The sequence below is a fragment of the Scyliorhinus torazame genome, chromosome 2, assembly GCF_047496885.1.
Source record: "Scyliorhinus torazame isolate Kashiwa2021f chromosome 2, sScyTor2.1, whole genome shotgun sequence".
Taxonomy (NCBI): domain Eukaryota; kingdom Metazoa; phylum Chordata; class Chondrichthyes; order Carcharhiniformes; family Scyliorhinidae; genus Scyliorhinus; species Scyliorhinus torazame.
In genome coordinates this window covers 344,150,725-344,171,240 of record NC_092708.1, presented here as the reverse complement: position 1 = coordinate 344,171,240, position 20,516 = coordinate 344,150,725, and the positions used below count along the sequence as shown (strand labels likewise).

Here is a 20,516-nt window from a genome sequence, read left to right as displayed (position 1 = left end):
TTGGTGGAATGGATGGATGTGGTCCAGGGAAATTGGGATCAAAGATTGGCAGGCAGAACTGCAATAGAATAACAGGTTACCTTTAAAGAGGAGACAGTTCAGGTACAATCAAGGTAAAGCTAGGGCAAACAAATTCAGGATTCCCTGGATGATTTGGATGGATGACGCAAGTGATAGAGCATAGGTGAAGTAAAAAAAGGTGACTGATGGTAGGTGAAAAATACAATTGAGATCCAGCTCAGAGAAGGTTCAGAGGGGAAATTAAAAGGGAAGCTAAGAGAGTATGAGAAGAGATTGGCAACAAAGATAATTCCATAATCTTTTATAGGCATACAAATTGGAAAAGGGAGGTGAGGAGACAATTAGAGACCCAAAAGGAAATTTATGCAGGAGGCAGGGGGCATATGGTACCATATGAACACTTTGCATCAGCCTTTAAAGTGGAAAATGCTGCTGCCCAAATCATATTGAAATAATACTGGATGAGTTAAAAAAAATAAAAGGAGTTATTAGCATGGCTGGCTGAACTTAAGTTATCAGGATCAGATAAGATGCATACAAGGATACGGAGGGAATTGTTGTGGAGACATGGGTTTCAACTTTCCCATCTTAAGGGCAGCATGATAGCACTATGGCTTCACAGCGCCAGGGTCCCAGGTTCGATTCCCCGCTGGGTCACTGTCTGTGCGGAGTCTGCACGTTCTCCCCGTGCCTGCGTGGGTTTCCTCCGGGTGCTCCGGTTTCCTCCCACATCCAAAGACGTGCAGGTTAGGTGGATTGGCCACGCTAAATTGCCCTGAGTACCAAAAAGGTTAGGAGGGGTTATTGGGTTACGGGGATAGGGTGGAAGTGAGGGCTTAAGTGGGTCAGTGCAAACTCGATGGGCCGAATGGCCTCCTTCTGCAGTATGTTCTATCTTCCTTAAATACAGGGGTATTGCTAGAGAACAAATGAATTTCAACTATTATACCCTTGTTCAAAAGAAAAGTGGAATAAGCCCAGCAATTATAGGCTATTCAGCTTAACCTTGGTGATGGGGAAGCTTTTAAAATAACTCAGGACAAAGTCAAGTTACTTGGCCAAAGGTAGGTTAATTAAGGAAAGCCAGCACAGATTTGTTAAGGGCAAATCATGCTCAACTAACTTGATTGAATTTTCTGATGAAGTAACAGAAAGGGTTGATGAGGGACTTCCAAAAGGCAATTGATAAAACACCACATAATGAACATGGCAGCAAAGGTAGAGCTCATAATAAAAGCACCAGTAGCAGCCTGGATATGAAACTGGCTGAACAATAGAAAACAGTGGTGGTGAATGTTTGTTTTTTGGACTGGAGAGAGATAGCGATCCCAGGGGTTGTGTTAGAGTTCCAGCTTTTCTCGATAAACACCTGGACGCAAGGACACTATTTCAAAATTGGCAGATGATACAAAATTTGGAAGTATGGCGAACAGTGAAGAGGATGGTGCTAAACCTAAAGGACGGACAAGGCTGGTGCAATTGGCAGAAGTGGCAGATGAAATTTAATGCAGAGAAGAATGAATGATTCATTTTAGTAGGAAGAACTGAAGCAATATAAAATAAAGGGTGCCATTCTAAAGGGGGTGCAGAAGCAGAGGGCTCTGGGGCAAATGGCTAATTCTTTCGGAAGAATGTGAAGCAATGGAGAGAATGCATAAAAGATTCCTGTGAATGGTTCCAAGGATGAGGTCACATGGATAGATTGGAGCAGCTGGGGCTGTTCTTCTGGAGAAGATTAAGTGGAGATTTGACAGTGTTATTTAAAATCATAAGTGGTCTGGAAGGAGTAAATTGGGAGTAACTGTTCCCATTGGTCTAAGGTCAAGAACCAGGGATCACCAATTTAAGTTTAAAAAAAAGTACCCAACTCAATTTTTCCAATTAAGGGGCAATTTAGTGTGGCCAATCCACCTACCCTGTACATCTTTGGGTTGTGGGGGGCGAAACCCACGTAAACATGGGGACAATGTGCAAACTCCACATGGACAGTGACCCAGATCGAACCTGGGACCTCAGCGCCGTGAGGCAGCAGGGCTAACCACTGCACCACCGTGCTGTCCCGAACACCTATTTAAGTTGACTGGCAAAAGAACCAACAGCAATACGAGCGAAAACATCATTGAGGGAGTGGTTAGGATCTGGGGTCAACTACCCGAAGTGTGGTGGATATGGTGGCAGTTTGGCTTTCAAAAGGGAATTGGATTATCTGCCCAGAAAATAAACTGTAAGAGAGTGGGACCAGGTGAGTTGCTTTTGCAGAGCCCTGGCATGGACACATTGGGTGGAATGGCAGAATGTGCTATAACCCTTCCATGATTCAATGTTGTGTTAAAAAAAAAAAATCATAGTTTGTGTTCCCTATGCAAATATTTGGTAAGTGCTTCGGGTATATTGGGCCCCGAATGCTGATCCTCCAGAATATAGTTCTTAGACTAGCAAGATTAATTTAGAGTAGGGAAATCCAAAAGCAGATCATGTGTTAGTGAATATCTACAATTATAGGCAAGGCATATTTTTTAATTCTGTCAAGCACCTATAAATCATTGTCCTAGACATGGAATTCTCTAGTGAGTGGGAGCAGAATGCATGCTTGTAACAAATGTTTGGTCCCTCGCCTAATTGTCTTGCAAAACAAGCACCTGCTGCAGAAACTCTGAACTTTGAACGATTTCAACAGACTACATCCATGTGCACCCATTTTGTAGTTTGGAAAATGATGGCAAAACATTAATTTTATACTGTGCTGCTCAGCATACCCACATGATGAAGGTCCTGGTTTCTGTATCCATGTAAGATTTAAAAATGTGCTTCTCTGTACTCTGACCAGACTTGCTAGTAGCCTCAGCCTTTGCCCACCTAACATGGGAAATTTGACGTTTGTCAATACAAAATACATTTTCTCCAAGAAAACAGTGGGGTCAAATCTTTTCTTACTTTGCACATCCTGGAAACCGGGATACTACTGAAGGTCCTGAGCATGTTGGCTTTCACACCAGGTGGTGGTTCAAATACAAATATACGCCCAGCTCGCAATAAATTCACAGGAACCTGCAAATAAATTAAAGGATTAATGTGAAACTTGGCATTCTTTTGTTCTATAAAGTACAGGTATACCACAGGTAACAGGAATTAAAAAACTTAATTGTATTCTTTTAAAGCAGCTGGGCACTAAAATTTGAATTACTATCAACTCATTCTCTCTCTAGCCGACAAAGTTGTTTTTCAATTAAATCGGTTTCAAAATATTTGACTTGTGTTTCTTTCACAAAAAATACATACATGTCCCTGATAGGAATGAAACATTTGATTAGATTGCTAGAGGGGTCATAATTGGGCTGACTTCATATCTGTTGGCAGATGGCTATAACATAGTATAGTTAGACTATGTTAAATCAATAGTATGCAGTGATATAGGTGACTTTCTTTTGTAAATAGGAACGTGGAAATACTACCATTGAATAGCACAGTATTGACAAATGTTGACAGATTTTTGATCTTACTGAATGTGCAGCAATTTCAAAGGGCCAAATGGTCTACTCCAGTTCCTATTTCTTAATGCGAAAATAGAAATGTAGAAAATAGGAGTAGGCCACTCAGCCCATCGAACCTGTTCCACCATTCAACATCACGGCTGATCATCCAACTCCGAAACCTGTTTCCGCTTTCCCCCAATACCCTTTTGATATCTTTAGTGCCCCCCCAATATACTTTGATCCCTTTAGCCCCAAGTGCTACATCTAACTCCTTCTTCAAAACAAAATATTTTGGCCTCAACTGCTTCCCATGGTGGGGAATTCCACAGGCTTACCACTCTCTGGGTGAAGAAAGTTACAGTCATAGAATCCTACAGCACAGAAAAGGCACTTCGGCCCATTACATCTGCACCAGTTCATCTCAGTCCTAAAAGGTTTACCTCATATCCTTAAGACTATGACCCCTAGTTCTGGACACCCCCACCATCGGGAAGATCTTTCCTGCATCTACCCGGTCTAGTCCGGTTAGAATTTTATAGGTTTCCATGAGATCCTGTGGAAGGGAAGTTAATGAGTTACCAATTTAGAAGCATGCTGGGAATATTGTCTATATTTTAACACTGCTTTTGAGCGAAAATAAGTAGGTCAAGTAATGTAAACTAAATACTGCTTAGTTTTTTGTACTCGGCCTTATTATGACAATAAGTTGTTCTTCCGAAGGACAACAAAATGCATACTCGAATTGTTTTTAAACCAAATGCAAAACATTCATATTTCCTCTTGCGTATGTTCCCAAGCTTCATCTCTTCAAAGTTGCTTATTTCTCACTATAAATATAATGGTTTTCGGCTGCATAACTCAGCGTGCGGTGCCCTGGCTTTGCAGCTAGAACACTCTGTCTCCGCAAATATATTTGTGTAAATAAATTTCTGTAAATCGAACCTCGAGGAATTTGTCTTTATTATGATTTCCACAACAAATTGGCGTAGTCGCTGCAGTTTCCCAAAGTTAACGGGAAGTGAACCCCGAAACAAATCTCTAAACAGGACTCTCAGCTGAAAGGGAGAGAGCCATAGCGCGACCCCAGCTGAAAGGGGGATTTGCGGCTCGGCAGCCTTAATTACTGGCCAGTGACTCATGCTAGGAGAGTTATCTTAATTAATAAATTAATGATAGCTGCATGAGAAGAAAAAGGTGCCTTAGAGACTAAAATTAAAAAAAAAAGACTTTGAGGTTCGTGAAAGAATAAACACCGGTGTGCGCTCCCTGTAGTATTTGTAAAATGATTTCCGCGGTTGCTGTTAGTTTTATATATATGTTCTAAAGTATTTTTCAGAAGGAACGATGAGCAATGAACTCAACGCCCCCTAACAGGTTGTCCCAAAGCCTCGGTCAAGATATCCGGAGCGAGAAAGAAGGTGAACTTAAAGAGGACAGATAAGGGAGTCAAAATGAGTAAGAAAATGAAAAGAAACAATCGTAAAGCAACGGAATGAGGTAGGAAAACCTATATGTCCCGCATAGGAATCTAATGAAGCTGACCCCCTCTCAAGAAAAAACAGGGGAGTAAAAGTAAATAGAAGATCAAGGTAAAAGCGTAACAGATGAGTTCCTGTAGAGAAAGGGAATTCAGATTTTCTGTAGCCGTGAGATAAGGCTAACGGTTAACTGTGATATTTGTGAGCTGTGAGAATCTGTGTTTTGTTTAACCAATTAATTTTAGTCAAAGCATGAAGTGGGTTGTATTTTTTATTGTCTGTCATTGTGTGTCAGAGATTATAACTTAAGTGATTTTTGTTGAGATTTCTCTGATGAATGGAAACATTGGAAATTACGATCAGTTTAAAAGAAAGTGCCTTTACGAATAAAAGTAATTGAATGTGAATAAGTTTTTAGATTACGTCAAAAAACGTAAATGGCATCATGCCAAGTTCTCCGCCCCTTAGATTCTGCAGGAAATATTAACCATTTCAGCAGACAGTTGATCTTTTCTGAATTGACAAATAAAAAATATACATCTCTAAGAATAGCTAAGGCCTATAAAATCAATCATTGGAAATAGACTTAAATGTGTGCTATTTATAGCCCCCTCCCAGGGGATGTTTTGCTGCTTCTAAAATACTCTGATGGTGCATCTTGGCTTTGAAGGATGCGATCCCACCCAGCATAAATGGGGGCTGGGTTCCCAATAATAATAATCATTTGAATGAAGGAAATGAGTCCCTCGAACACTGGTTGGCAAATAGAGGGAAAGAGACTTTCATGCAAGGGGCCAAGAAGCATTTAACCCCCAGGAAGGATGTACCCCACCTAGCGACACCGTCCCCTATTAGGCAGATAGACACTCTGCAAATTAGGAGTGGTAATACATTGCATTGATAATGGAATGTTTGTAGAACTGTCTCAAATACGAACTCACCAGCTGAAAAATTTAATAACTTCTGAGCCTGCGCCCTATCGCTGTGTCTGTGTTCTATGCTGGCAGCTGAACTTTAACCCTTACAGTACCACTGTTCAAAAAAAATTATTTCAAGACTGCAGGAAGTCTTACAAAAGATTAATGATCCTTGGGCACAGCTATTAAAACACCTGATAAGAGTCCAGATGAGAGAATATAGTGGCCCATTGCATGGCTTGGTATGCTCATGAGGATGAGCACGCATACAATTTATAAACGCAAAGTCACTTAGGACAGCAGACATCATTGCATGTCACTCCTTTTTATTTTTCGGTGTTGTGGGATTAGGATTGTTAGTACAGTTGACCCATAATCAGAGGGACCTTTTTAGGATGGGTTTAAGTTCAGAACCCCATTTAACATTGGCCGTAAGATATCCCGTTAAGGCAAAGCAAATAGGAAAAGTGATCAAAGAGGCCAAAGGAAAAAAGTAATACATGGGATTTATATTGAAATGGACGGACGAAATTCCCTGATATAATTTTATGGCAAACAGGAGGGCAAAGTGACCTGGAAAGAGGAGCAATCCCCGCTACATTTGAAAGGCAACAACCACCCCAAAAGAGCCATCATTTACTCCCGTCAATCCTGGCCCAGGTACTGGCACATCTATGGGCCCAATATAAAAATCATGTTGGAAAAGTACATTCTGCCCCAGCGCATAGGGTGAAGTTACAGGAGAACATTGCCCTGCCCTGCTTAAAACTATACAGGTTGGCACCGGAAGCAGAAAAAGGGATAGGGGGAGTGATCAATACACTATTACAGCAAGGGGTGCTGAAGAGAACACAAAGCCCCTGTAACACCCCTATACTCCCCATTCCAAAGGTAGGAAGACCCAACGAGTGGTGGTTTTGCAAGATCTTCGAGCCATCAATAAAATTGTTTATCACTATTGCTCCATTGGTGCCGGACACAGATGTCATTTCGTCTTCTATACCACCAACAACGGATACTTTCTCAGCCTTTTCTCCATACCATTGCACCCAGAAAGTCAATATCTATTTGCCTTTACATATTGGAATTAACAGTATTAAAAGAGACTTGGACGAGTGCCAGTTGTCTGCAGGCTCAACATTCCTTCAATATGATGACGATTTATTGATAGCCTCAGAGGGAGGGCTAGTTTGTCAACAGAATACCCTTTCGTTATCACATCTGGCAGAAAGAGGGCATAAGATCTCAATGGACAAGCTGCAATTCTGTCAGGAGACAGCAGTATTTGGGATTTCAGCTGCAGCAAGGACAGCGGAGGCTTGGGTCTGAAAGCGTACAGGCCGTAGCAAGGGTACCAACTCCACGCACGAGAAAGGAAACATTTACCTTCCTCAGAATGGTGGGCTATTTCAGGCAGTGGATAACAGACTATAGAGAGATGGACGCAGTATTGCGCAAGGCTACCCTACAGGATGCCCCTTCAGTTGTTAGCTGGATCCCAGAAAGGGAGCAAGCATTTCGTAATTTGAAACAAGCCATGATTAGCACCCATGCCTTGGGACTTCCTAATTTCAGCAAGCCCTTTACTCTTTATTTGAATGAAGCAGGGGGATTTGCAATAGGGGTCCTGACGCAAGAGTATTGAGGAGGGAAAAGACCCCTTGCCTATTACCCGGTGTGGCAAACGGTATGCCAAATTGCTTAAGAGCAGTAGCAGCCACATAGCAGAAAAACAAATCATCAGATTTGCTGCTGCTTAATTCATCCGCAATGCAGCATTTTACTGCGGCTCGACACACTGGGTACGAAGTAATCCTCTCTTAAACCAACTTTACCTACAAGCGAGCGCCAGCTGTCAACCCTGCAACACTCTTGCCCTCGGAAGCAGAACATATGTATGATCATGACTGTTTACAATTGGTTGAAGCCACCACAACCCCTCGACCTGATTTATTGTGTCACCCACGAGAAAATCCAGACATCATCTTTTTCACCAATGGGTCAGCAAACCGACCAAATGATATGACCCCCCTTGCCGGCTGTGCAATAGTAACTCCATTCGAGATATTGGAAGCTTTTGCTCTGCCTTCGGGAACGTCTGTTCAAGCAGCCGAATAGTTTGCCCTTACTAAAGCATGTATTCTAGCTAAAAATAAAACAGTCAATATTTATACTGATTCCTGATCCGCTTTTGGGGTAGTATATGATTTTGGCCAATTATGGAAAAACAGGGGATTCATAACTTCCTCCGGCCGACCTATTAAACATGCTAAATTGGTTTTAAATTTACTAGATGCTGTTCAGCTGCCCAGCAAGATAGCTGTTTTAAAGTGTAAAGCGCATACTACCGCAGACGATGAAGTCTCATGCGACAATAGATATGCTGATAAAATAGCAAAAGAATTGGCTCTCAAACAGCAGCCACAAATGCAAGCGGCTGCAGTTGACCTTCCATCCATCATAACAGAACCAAAGTTAAAACAGGCACAGGAGCAAGTCTCCCTACAGGAGCATCGCTCTTGGCTAAAAGCAGGTTGCTATCAAGACAATTTAGATAGGTGGATAAGGGCTTTGAAGATAGACCAAATGTATGAAGCTCTCAAAGAATTTATACTTTTGGAGGAGTTTAAAAATTCAATTCCTGATGTGGTGAGAACTCATGCAGAAGAACAGAGGGTTAAAACTGCGAGATTAGCAGCAGAAATGGCAGATGATTATGAATTAGTTCATAAATCTCTCCTAGTAAGTCAGTCCAATTATCCCATAAACCTTTGCTACATTTCCCCTATAGCAAGAACATTCTTCTTCAGATAAGGAGACAAGACTGCATACAATATTCCAGGTGTGGTCTCACCCAAGGTCCAGTATAATTGCAGCAAGACACCTCTGCTCCTGTACTCTAAATCCTCTTGCTATGAAGTTCAACCTACCATTTGCCTCCCTTGCCGCCTGCTGCACGCTTACCTTCAGTGACTGGTGTATAAGAATACCCAGGTCTCGTTGCACATTCCCATCTCAAATTATAGCCATTCAGATAAGCAATTATGTTTTTGCTACCAAATTTATCCATCCTCACACCTAGCTTTGTATCATCTGCAAATTTGGAAATATTACATTTTGTTCTCTACATCAAAATCATTAATCAGCTATTAATCCTATCACAGAGTCCTAGCACCAATCCCTGTTGTGCTCCACTAGTCACTGCCATTCGGAAAAAGACCCGTTTACTCCTACTCTGTTTCCTGTCAGCCAATTTGTTTTCTATCCACCTCAATACACTGGTCTATAATTCCCTGCTTTCTCCTTAACCCCCTTTTTAAATAGTGGGGTTACATTTTCTACCCTCCAATCTGTAGGAACTGTTCCAGAGTCTATAGAATCTTGGAAGATGACCACCAATGCATCCACTAATTCTCTAGGGTCAGTTCCTTAAGTATTCTGGGAAGTTAGATTATCAGATCCGGGGATATATTGGCCTTCAATTTCCCCAACACCATTTCTCTACTAATACTGAATTCCTTCAGTCCCTCTCAGTCCCAACATTTCTGGTACATTAATTGTCTTCCTTTGTAAAGACCAAACCAAAGTATTTATTCCGTTGCTCAGCCATTTGTTTGTTCCCCATTATAAATTTCCCTGCTGCGGACTGCAAGGGATCAACATTTGTCTTCACCAATCTTTTTCTCTTCACATACCTGTAGAAACCTTTAGTCAGTTTTTAAGTTTCCCGCAAGCTTTCTCTCATATTCTATTTTCCCCTTCTTAAATCGATCCCATGGTCCTCATTTGCTGAATTCTAAGCTGCTCCTAGGGCTCAGTTGTTGTTCCCGGCCAATCTGTATGCCTCTTCCTTGGATCTAATATTATCTCTAATTTCCCTTGTCACCCATGATTTGACCATCTATTCAATTTTACTTTTGCACCAGACAGGAATAAATAATTGTTGCAGTTCACCTATGGGCTCTTTGAATGTTTGGCATTACCTATCCACCGGCATCCCTTTAAGTAACGTTTTCCAATCCATCATAGCCAACTTGCGCCTCATATCATCAGTTTCCTTTACTAAGCTTCAGGACCCTAGTTTCAAAATCAACTACGTCACTCTCCACCTTGATGAAAACTTCTGCCATATTATGGCCGCTCATCCTCAAGGGAATGTCGCACCACTAGACTGCCAATTATTCCTTTCTCATTACACAATACTCAGTCTAAGATGCCCTGTTCTCCGGTTGGTTCTTCAACGTATTGGTTCGGAAAACCAACTTGTATACACTCTATGGTTGTCCAATCTATATGCAGTTTAGAGTCACCAATAATTACCGGTGTTCCTTTATCACATGCATCTCTAATTTCTTATTTAATGCCATTCCCAACATCAACACAACAGTTTGGGGGTCTATATACAACTCCCCACTAATGTTTTTTGTCCCTTAGTGGTCCTTAGTTCTTTCTTTTTAATTTATTGGTATTTGAATTTAAAGTCTGGTAAAGATTGACCAATATGTTCAGGGCAAATTTAATTCATTTGACTTCTGTATATGAATTAATCTAGTTTTAAAAAATAGTTTGGCAAAAAGAAAGCTGGCCATAAATACTAGTGGAGTTATAACCTTCGGTAGAATCCAAAATATATAAACAGCACTACCAATTTATTGAAATTCCAATATTTTGATTTTAAGTGCAACACATTACCTTGGGATTGATCTCCATGGTAAGGAAGAGACGGAAATTAGCATGAGGTTGCAAGGAATGCAGCTTCTTCTCGAGTTGCATGAGCCAACCAGGAGCTAAATGTACATTCTTCAACATCACCCACCTATTAAGACCATTAAGTTGGTTACAAAGTGACATGAGCATAACATCAAAGGCACATAACCGGTCCTTAATTCTTGGTCAGGTAATAAATCCAATGCACTTTAAAAAAAATATTTAAAATGTTTTTTATTTTTATTTTTAAAAAGAGTACCCAATTCTTTTTTTTTCCAATTAAGAGGCAATTTAGTCTGGTCAATTCACCTAGTCTGCACATCTTTGGGCTGTGGGGGGTGAGACCCACACAAACACGGGGAGAATGTGCAAACTCCACACGGACAGTGACCTGGGGCGGGGATCGAACACGGGTCCTCAGCGCTGAGGCAGCAGTGCTAACCACTGCACCACCGTGCCAAATCCGATGCACTTTAATTGTCATATCCATTTACACTTATTGACTGCAGGGTAGAAGTGCATAATATATAAATTTATCAAGATACTGATTTCTAAATTGGCAAAACAAGTATTTTGTTGTTCATGCAAGCACAGACTTTAGCCACTCCAGCAGTGCGTAACTTCAAATTCTAAAACGATCCGAGAAAATCAAGATAAATTTTTGTGCATAGTACGCAATGCGTACTAGGGCAGCACGGTAGCACACGTGGCTAGCACTGTGGCTTCACAGCGCCAGGGTCCCAGGTTCGATTCCATGCTGGGTCACTGTCTGTGCGGAGTCTGCACGTTCTCCCCGTGTGTGCGTGGGTTTCCTCCGGGTGCTCCGGTTTCCTCCCACAGTCCAAAGACATGCAGGTTAGGTGGATTGGCCGTGATAAATGCCCTTAGTGTCCAATAAAGGTTGTAGGAGTTATTGGGTTATGGGGATAGGATGGAAGTGAGGGCTTAAGTGAGTCGGTGCAGACTCGATGGGCCAAATGGCCTCCTTCTGCACTGTACGTTCTATGTTCTATGCAAGACCAGACATTGTAGGTTTTTAACATACCGAATATTTCTAATAGTACAAACATTTAACTAGGTTTTTAAAATACCGAATATTTCTAATAGTACAAACATTTAACTATAAACAAGAAACTTCAACTGTGAAATATGCAGAGTAACCTCATTTACCTGCCAGATTTGACAGCTGTATTAATAGCCTTTTCTGCCTGGTTGAAGCCTTCTGCAGAACCTATATTGTATTTGTTAAAATAAATAGTCAATGGAAAGCTCATTTAAGATCTCAATGATTAGAAAACTGCAGTTGCATTTCAGTGATAAAATGATATTTACTGCAACAGCAGCATTCTTACCAATGGCAATAGATGTAATCTGTGTGTTTTGCTCAGCTGCAAGATCCTCTCCACGTCCACTGGCATCATAGCCAGGTACAGAGCACATAAGCACTGGAGTGTTTGGTTTCACCTAGAAAGATAGTAAGCACACACCTTCCCTTTTGAAACTGCTTCGACTACCCTTTCAGGATGTGCATTCCAGTTCAGAACAACAAAATAATGACAGATTATTTCCACCCAAAACAATGGCTCTTCAAATGTTGTACAAATTGTTTCATCTACATACCTCTGTATCTACGATTGATGATAGGTCTAATGGCTGCTCGATTGATGACATGAAACTGTCTCCCAAAACTGTAGCCACAAAGATGTGGGCCATTGCCAAGAGGCGGTCTGGTCGGAAAGCCTGGATCAGCAGCAGTCGGTGCATAGCCTGCCCAATAGTAGCTGGATAATAGAAAATAATTTGTAACCTTGCATGGAGCTTGGAAAATTAAAATGAATAAACTCTACCACAAATATTCAATAAAGTTTTGAAATTAAAGACTTGCTGCTTACTGAAAGGTTTCTCACTAGTCCACAGATAAGGCACAGTTTGTTCAGGTGAACTACTCTCCAGCCAGATGTTAAATTGCTGCAGTAAAAGAATACTTGTAAAATTATTGACCAAAAAAGTATCCAATACTTGAATAGTGTTTTGTTTTTAAATAAAAATAGTTGTTAGATGTTCTAAGTAGCAAACAATTGTTTTGTAGGACTGGAGCTAAAAATACTTAAATTAGAAACAGCTATATATTTCAATTGCAACAAAAATATTGAGACATATCAGTGTTACATGCATGTTTTGTATGGTATACTTTTCACTATGTAACAATGCACCATGACAGTGTTCCATGATGGATTTTGAGCAATGTGCAAAATGCTGTAATCCGAATAAAGCATTTGAATTAGAGGTGCCATGAAGTCTTTCAACACAACTAGATCAGTTATTTCAAGCTTGCTCTTTTTCTTGAAGGAAATATTTGTTTCACTATTTTCTAGAATGTGAGGAGAGGAGTATTTCATGACATACTTTGAAGGTACAAGTTAATGTTGAAGTGTTGTGTACATAGATTTCCAGAGCTTATCCACATTTAGAATGAAATTATTCCAATTTGTTGCTACTGTTTTTATTAAAACTCAAGCAAATTTATAATTTATTTGGAACAACGTGAATTGCAATGAGTTGAATAAATATATGCTGGACATCAGTGCACCATGCTGACCAGTCCAGACCAGAGACATCCTATTTGCATGTGAACAAGTTTGAGGATGATTGAGATTGTTTTGGACAATTGATTTGTGTTTACAACCTCTTTCCCGAGTCCAAGTAAAAGTTAAGACAACTCAAAATTGTCTGCAAAGCGGCAAGCTTCAGACAATATATTCAAGTATAACTGCAGATATCAATTTCTTTAAAATGCAACTTACATCATCCACCTGAACTTTGGAAATTAGATCAAGAAAGACAGGTAAACGGCTTAGTCTCTCCATGCCTTCAATTTGTTCTGTAGTGAGATAATCTATCTTACACAAAGAACCATTCAGCACAATCTCTCGACCACGAAGGAAGTGGTTGAACTCCGTGTCATATGATGGTTCACTGAAAGAACAAATTAGAGGATTTATATTTAGAAAAAAATGTTTATAGCCTATTTGTTAAACAAAACTGAACTTTTACAAATAAACTATGAAATTCCCAAAAGGACAAAAAAATGAATGCCTATCAACCATCCTTGGAATGCAGAAAATCAGACAGGATGGACCAAATGTTAAAAATTAGCTAATTGCTTCGGAAATAAACTTTCTCACAAAACAAATGTTAAAATTGATTCATGGATGGCAAACAAAAAAAAACATTTACCTAGTTAGACCTTTGAGGCGAATCTTAGCCAACAGCATTGCAATGGTGATATGATCATTGTGCACCATACCGCGTGCCACTCTGTTAAATGTTCCCTGTGACATTAGAAAATAATGCATTTATCTGTATGCTTGCAAAAATATAGCCCTTTTTGTATAACATTTACAGCAAAGCTTTTTATTGTCTGTTGATACATACCTGGAAAAGATCCTTAGTAATAACAGAGAGGCGTTGTGTATGGTCAGTAACCCCTTTCAGATTTGGATTCTCGTATAGAACAGTGTGATAAATATCCAGGAAGAACTGAAGCGAATACTGATATAGGAAGTGAATCTATTGATGAATGAACAACATAAGCAATCTGATCAGATTATCCAGAAAGTACTATCATATCTTTTCATTATTTTCTGAATCCTCAGATCTTAGGAGCCAGAAGAATCAAAATACATTTGATCATTCGCAATGCGTAAAAAATGAATCCAATACATCATTAGGCATGGCATGATTTATATGATTGAATAGCCATACCATGCATTGCACAATGAGTAACAAACTATTTCACCTCTAATGGTTTTATTCGGATTTAACTGATTATTCCAAAACAAACCTAGTCAAGTCTTGAAACACACCTGGCCAGTTTGTAACAAGAGCTAATGCATTCACACAAAATATAAATGAAGGATTTACTACTTTTTTTCATGTCATACATTTTTCAAAAATATTATCTTCCAAATTATTTTTAATTAAAAACATATCATAAAAATGTAAATCAACTTCTATATTTGCTTTGATTCATGGGATAAAAAAGATTTTATTCTACCTGGTTTAGTGATTCCATAGTGAAATAAATGCTGCTACATGCTGTAGAAAGTGGTAAGTACTGTTGGGAGACAGCATCCACCTCTGCCATAACAATATCTGTTTCTTCAACCTTCCTGGTGACCTCCGCTGCCTCTTTCTTTAGGTTCTCCAGTGTAGTGATGATGGTGTCATCATCCAAGATACGACCTTTAACTTCGTTCAAAGCTTGTAGTAAAGACTTCTCCAGTTGACGCAAACGAAGCTGGAATTCACCTATCAAAAACAAAATAAGCAAAATTCTAGCTCTTGTTTAACCATAATCAGAATTATACCAAAACGGCAAAATACAACAGTCCCCATTTTTAGTAAACAAATTAAAGGAGAATAAAACGATCAAATACTTCAATTATAAATATCTACTACATCGAGAGGAGATTGGAGAATCTAGCTGTCCAATTTGTGCACTACCAAGCTATCTTCTCTGCCCAGCAAGGCATTAACAATTTCACGCTATAGTTCAAACAAGTGGAAAGCAAATTTAGTTTTACTTTAAAAAAAAAATAAATTTAGAGTACCCAATTCTTTTTTTCCCAATTAACGGACAATTTAGTGTGGCCAATTCACCTACCCTGCACATCTTTGGGTTTTGGGGGTGGGATCCACGTAGACACGGGGAGAATCTGTAAACTCCACATGGACAGTGAACCAGGGCCAGGATTTAACCCGGGTCCTCGGTGCCGCGAGGCAGCAGTGCTAACTGCTGCGCCACCGTGTTGCCCACGCAAATTTAGTTTTACATGCTGTTTATAATTTTTATGAACCCCAGTCTATTCACGAAGGCTTAATTTTTTATAAAAAAGTCACCGGTGGATCAGTGCTTACTGAAAACCAACCTTGTAATTTCAACAGGTCTGAACGTTTCTCATCTACATCTGGTCTCTCTGCCTTCAGCACCTCATTCAGACATTGGCTTTGTAAGCTGCTACGAGTCACTGTGAAGTTAACAAATGTAACACGAGAGCAAAGGTCTGGTGGGAATTCAACCTATAAGAGAACATATGAATAATAACTATTTCTATTTAAACTCACTTCATATCAATAACCAATTAAGTTATCTCCAGACTCCCAGAATCATCTTTATTCCCCCTCTCTACTAAATTATCCATTCAATTTCAAAGGCTGGAGTTGCTGAAATATGGTCCCAAGGGTGGCCTCTGGAATGCATTGAAATTTGATAATGACTGTAAACGTTTTTTTCGTTTACTGTCAGGGGCATTTTGGCTTAATTCGACCGAGTATCTTCTGCCCAATGCCAACACTCCCATATTTCAGCACACTTCATGACTAGATTAACTGATTTCCTGCACCAGAGATGCTTTTATTACAAAATAATAACGTAGTCCTGGATTTCAGCACAGATAGAATGTTTTAAAAAATAAATTTGAAGTTTGAATATGGGATTTCTAAAATTGTGAATTCTGAAATTTTCAACTTAATTCAAGATGGCTGTAAAGAAACCGACTAAGGTGTTGCCAAGTACAGTGAATATGCTTTGAATCAAAGTACGGATTTCTAGAGACCTTTAAAATAGTGATTAACATTTAGCTAGCAACTAGGGGGAAGGAGAGAACTTGCAGCTCTATGAAAATGTACAATTAGTCTTTAAAATTAGACCATCCTGACCACATTAATTTCAGTGACTTACAGTTGGGTCTCGTGTAGAGAGGAAAATAACAAATGATGGTGATAGGTCAATATCTTGATCACCAAGAGTAATGAGCACTCGACCCCCAGTTCTGCGAACTTCACGATTTAGCACTGGGTTCAAGATTGGATCATAACTTTCAACATCCTAGAATTAAAGGGATAGACAGAGTAATTGTACAGAGGCTAGCAAGAATAAAAAAATATGTTTTGCAATGTAACTTTACTACATACCTGTACCAGTAATGGGTTACCGAATCTCAATGCACTTTCTAGGTTCTTTCTAAATGCATCATCCAAGAAGCTGGTTCTAGTAATCTTGCGTTCTTTGTACTCATTCATGATGAACTCAGTGGCCTGACCAGATGGGTCAATAATTAATGGGTACCTTTACAAAAATAGTATGTTTGAGGGAATTACAATGTAATAAACACATGAGCTAGATCCAATTCTTTAAATAAAACGTAAAAGAACATTTGAAACTTGTTAATATTAAAAAGCCAATATAAACAAGCCAATGTGCAAACCTGAGCTCCAAACGGTAGAATAAAGAATTGAGCATTTGGACCCTCAATGGACAAAAGGTATTTTGTAAGCACCAAGCCATACAGATTAGGTTCAAAGATGTGCGCCAGTGCATGTTAAATTAGATTATCAGGCATAGGAAATATTCTGGCCTTGGTTTGTACAGCAAATTCTGACCTTGACATCAAAGCCCTCATTCAACGAATGAATAAAAACCATTGTAGAACACAAAATATCTTGCATGAGAGAATGAAATTCTAAAAGGAAAACTTGGCATTGGATTTCACCAGCAACCCTGCCTGACTCAAGAATATATGTTTGTTGACATTGCAGTGCTTTTACAAGTGAACATGTGAATTTGGAACAGCTGCATTAAAAGCAGGAAGAGCAACTAGAATATGGAGGGCATATGGGTCACTAACAGGAATAGGAAGTAGCTAAACCAAGGCTGTTAGGGAACAACAGAGTGTGCATCCCGACTAAACAAGTAATTTAAAGTGGGTGCATGGATTCTCAGTCACAAGAAGATTAATTGATTTTCCTAGTTAAACATCTGTACTCATACATGGCACATTATCACACTATGTTTGGGCCACAGGTGAAGAAATTCATTTGCACCCTTTTCATTTTTACCACATTACTCCATTTCACCTCTATTTGCAACTACTGCATTAATTTTCTGTTTCTATTCATCTCAGACATTAGTTTATGAAAAAAAACTGTTCCACAGATAAGGTGCATGTTCCACAGATAAGGTGCACGAGAAAGTATTTCAAGTGAAAATTAAAACTCAAAACATTGGTGTGCCTTAACAATAAAGGGGAAAACCCCATTGTTACCTGCAAGATTTCAAATGAAGATCTAAGGCCCATCGACTCTGCACCGACCCACTTCTCCGTAACCAATAACCCCATCTAACCTTTTTTGGTCACTAAGGGCAATTTATCATGGCCAATCCACCTAACCTGCACGTCTTTGGACTGTGGGAGGAAACCGGAGCACCCGGAGGAAACCCACGCAGACACGGGGAGAACGTGCAGACTCCGCACAGACAGTGACCCAGCGGGGAATCAAACCTGGGACCCTGGCGCTGTGAAGCCACAGTGCCATCCACTTGCGCTACCGTGCTGACCAAGTAACAAATACCAAAATAACTTAGGAAACAACTGTACACTAAAATTGAAGTATCACTTACGAAACAACTGAGCGGTAAAACCAAAGTAACAGAAAATTCCCCACCAAAGTCCATGTCCCTATAAGTTGCTCTTCTAAAAAGCTAACGGGAATATTTCATTAACCTGACCTGCAAGGAGTATGAAGAGTCGGGGGGGGGGGGGGGGGGGGCGGGCAGCGGGAGAGATCAGTGGTCTCAGGGAGGGGTTTGGTGTTTTTCTCTAATCACAGAAGCTTCTTAGGCAGGCCCCTGGATGCAGGCAGTGGTGTATAGACACCTCCTGAATCCACAAAGTCTTCACCTTGGTGAAGCTGCCGGATTTCCTTAGACTCATGAAATCCAGCCAACAGCAGCTGAATTCCAAAAATAAAAAAACAAACCTTACAGCCTCATCATATTTAAAGTTATAATAATAATAATTATTGTCACAAGTAGGTTTATATTAACACTGCACTGAAGTTAGTGAAAAGCCCCTAGTCACCACATTCCGGCGCCTGTTCAGGTACACAGAGGGAGAATTCAGAATGTCCAAATGATCTAACAGCACGTCTTTCAGGACTTGTGGGAGGAAACCGGAGCACCCGGAGGAAACCCATACAGACACGGGGAGAACGTGCAGACTCCACACAGTGACGTAAGCCAGGTATCGAACCTGGGACCCTGGAGCTGTGGAGCAACAGTGCCAACAACTGTGCTATACATTCCAACCTGCCTAATTAGAATGGGTTTGTTTTCCACACAGCTTTCAGTCTCAACCAAAGCTGGAAATGGGTGGGGCAGATAGGTTTGGGCTGAGAAACCCACAGTTTCTCCTTTCATGTGTCAATTCATTCACCAAATTAAAAATTGTGCAGAGGTCAGGTGTTACATCTGAGAAAACGTCAGGATTATTTTTGCCAACAATTACGTTGTTCCACATTTTTGGAGTTTTAAAAAGAATTAGTTCTAGAGTGCTGATACTTTAAGCATGTTCTGGTTTTAAGTGCCAATGAACGAGAAAATGAAGTAACCCTTCATGAGTACTGTGCTGCATTCAGCTAGAGACAGTTAAACATACAAAATATTTTCTGTACATTTAAGCCAAGGTCCTTTTGTCAGATCAAAAACGTAAAGGCAAGTTTCCATTTTTACACCATGCACATACGTGTTAAAGACAGTGAGTGGTTAAAACCGTTTCAATCATTAGTCCAAACATTAATGTTGCATGCTTAAGCTACCTGAAATACAACAGCTCCAACTACTGCCTTAAACTGCAGAAGTATCCAGCAAAATAGTCTTTTGGTAGTACAGAACTTGTGTATTGCTGAAAAGGGCACGTTATCAAAGCTTACTCATCAGGACAATTCTCAAGAAAGACAAATGTAAAGGGAACAACGATCAAGGGAGACAGTGGTGTAGTGCTATTGTCACTGGACTAGTTATCCAGAAACTCTGGGTATCGCTCCATGGATCCAGGTTTGAATCCCATGGCAAATGGTGTAATCTGAATTAAATAAAAGTCTGTAATTAAAAATCAAATGACGACCATGGCACCATTGTCTATCGTCTTAAAAACCCATTTGGTTGAAAAATCCCCTTTAGAGAAGGAAATTAACCATCCTTTTTTCCTGGTCTGACCGACATGCGACTCCAGATCCACAGTGGCTTGCAAGGCACATTGCTCAGTTTGAGGTCAATTAGGGCCTATTCAGTGACGCGCACACCCCATGAATGGTTAGAAAAAAAATTATATTGCATGAGTGTCAATTGATTGGCAAGTGGAATCGGATTGGTACAGTGCACCAGTTAATTGACAGCAAATGGGTTTTCTGCATAATTGTTAAGGTCCATGTATATTAATGCAAATTTTCAGATACTTTGCGCCATTCTCAAGTCCATTTCCCAAGGCAATAGGGCAATGGCTAATTCGAATTTAAACACAATTGACAGTTAACTGCTAAGCAATCAGTTAACTGGTGCAATCTCCACTGCAATACTTCTACCAATCAGCATCTCATGCAATATAACTTCGTATTTTTGCAAATTGTACTGATAAGTGCAAAATGAAAAGCTTCGACGACATATCTTTTTTCAGCAATATCCAGAAAAAGTTCCTTCACTGATTTAATACTTCGTCATACTATTGTTCCAAATCAAACTTTACGCAAAAGTATTTTCTTTATAATACATACCTATTGAAACGTTTCAGCATGATAGCATTTTCCGTGCACAAGTCATCTGCGGGTAGAGAGTTTGCTTGCCAACGTAGACGTTCATCAGCATTAGACAGATACTCCGTTCTTGCTATGTCTGTACGGAACTGAAGTTAACGGCAATGAATAACTTGTAGAAAACTAATTTTGCCCATGTATGGTCAAATTAAGAATTATTGGTATGTAGAATAGTTTCTTTGGAAACAAAGACAGGAGTAAGTCAACAGTCCCCATGACTTCATCCTGCATTCGATCAAATCAGGACTGATTTGTACCTCTGCTGATTT

At 39.9% G+C, this 20,516-nt stretch overlaps 1 protein-coding gene across 2 annotated transcripts in view; it reads right to left on the bottom strand.

The window, feature by feature from the left end:
• dync1h1 (dynein, cytoplasmic 1, heavy chain 1) overlaps positions 1-20,516 on the bottom strand; it is a 159,626-nt gene that overhangs the window by 31,287 nt on the left and 107,823 nt on the right. For both annotated transcript variants that reach the window (XM_072490732.1, XM_072490733.1), the window contains exons 56-69: positions 20,209-20,336; positions 16,573-16,726; positions 16,340-16,486; positions 15,528-15,678; positions 14,654-14,907; positions 14,032-14,166; positions 13,834-13,928; positions 13,401-13,572; positions 12,489-12,564; positions 12,217-12,377; positions 11,949-12,060; positions 11,767-11,827; positions 10,582-10,705; positions 2,956-3,069 (exon numbers count right to left, since the gene is read on the bottom strand). In XM_072490732.1, coding sequence (XP_072346833.1) covers positions 2,956-3,069; positions 10,582-10,705; positions 11,767-11,827; positions 11,949-12,060; positions 12,217-12,377; positions 12,489-12,564; positions 13,401-13,572; positions 13,834-13,928; positions 14,032-14,166; positions 14,654-14,907; positions 15,528-15,678; positions 16,340-16,486; positions 16,573-16,726; positions 20,209-20,336 — 1,884 coding nt within the window. The remainder of the gene's footprint in view (positions 1-2,955; positions 3,070-10,581; positions 10,706-11,766; positions 11,828-11,948; positions 12,061-12,216; positions 12,378-12,488; positions 12,565-13,400; positions 13,573-13,833; positions 13,929-14,031; positions 14,167-14,653; positions 14,908-15,527; positions 15,679-16,339; positions 16,487-16,572; positions 16,727-20,208; positions 20,337-20,516) is intronic.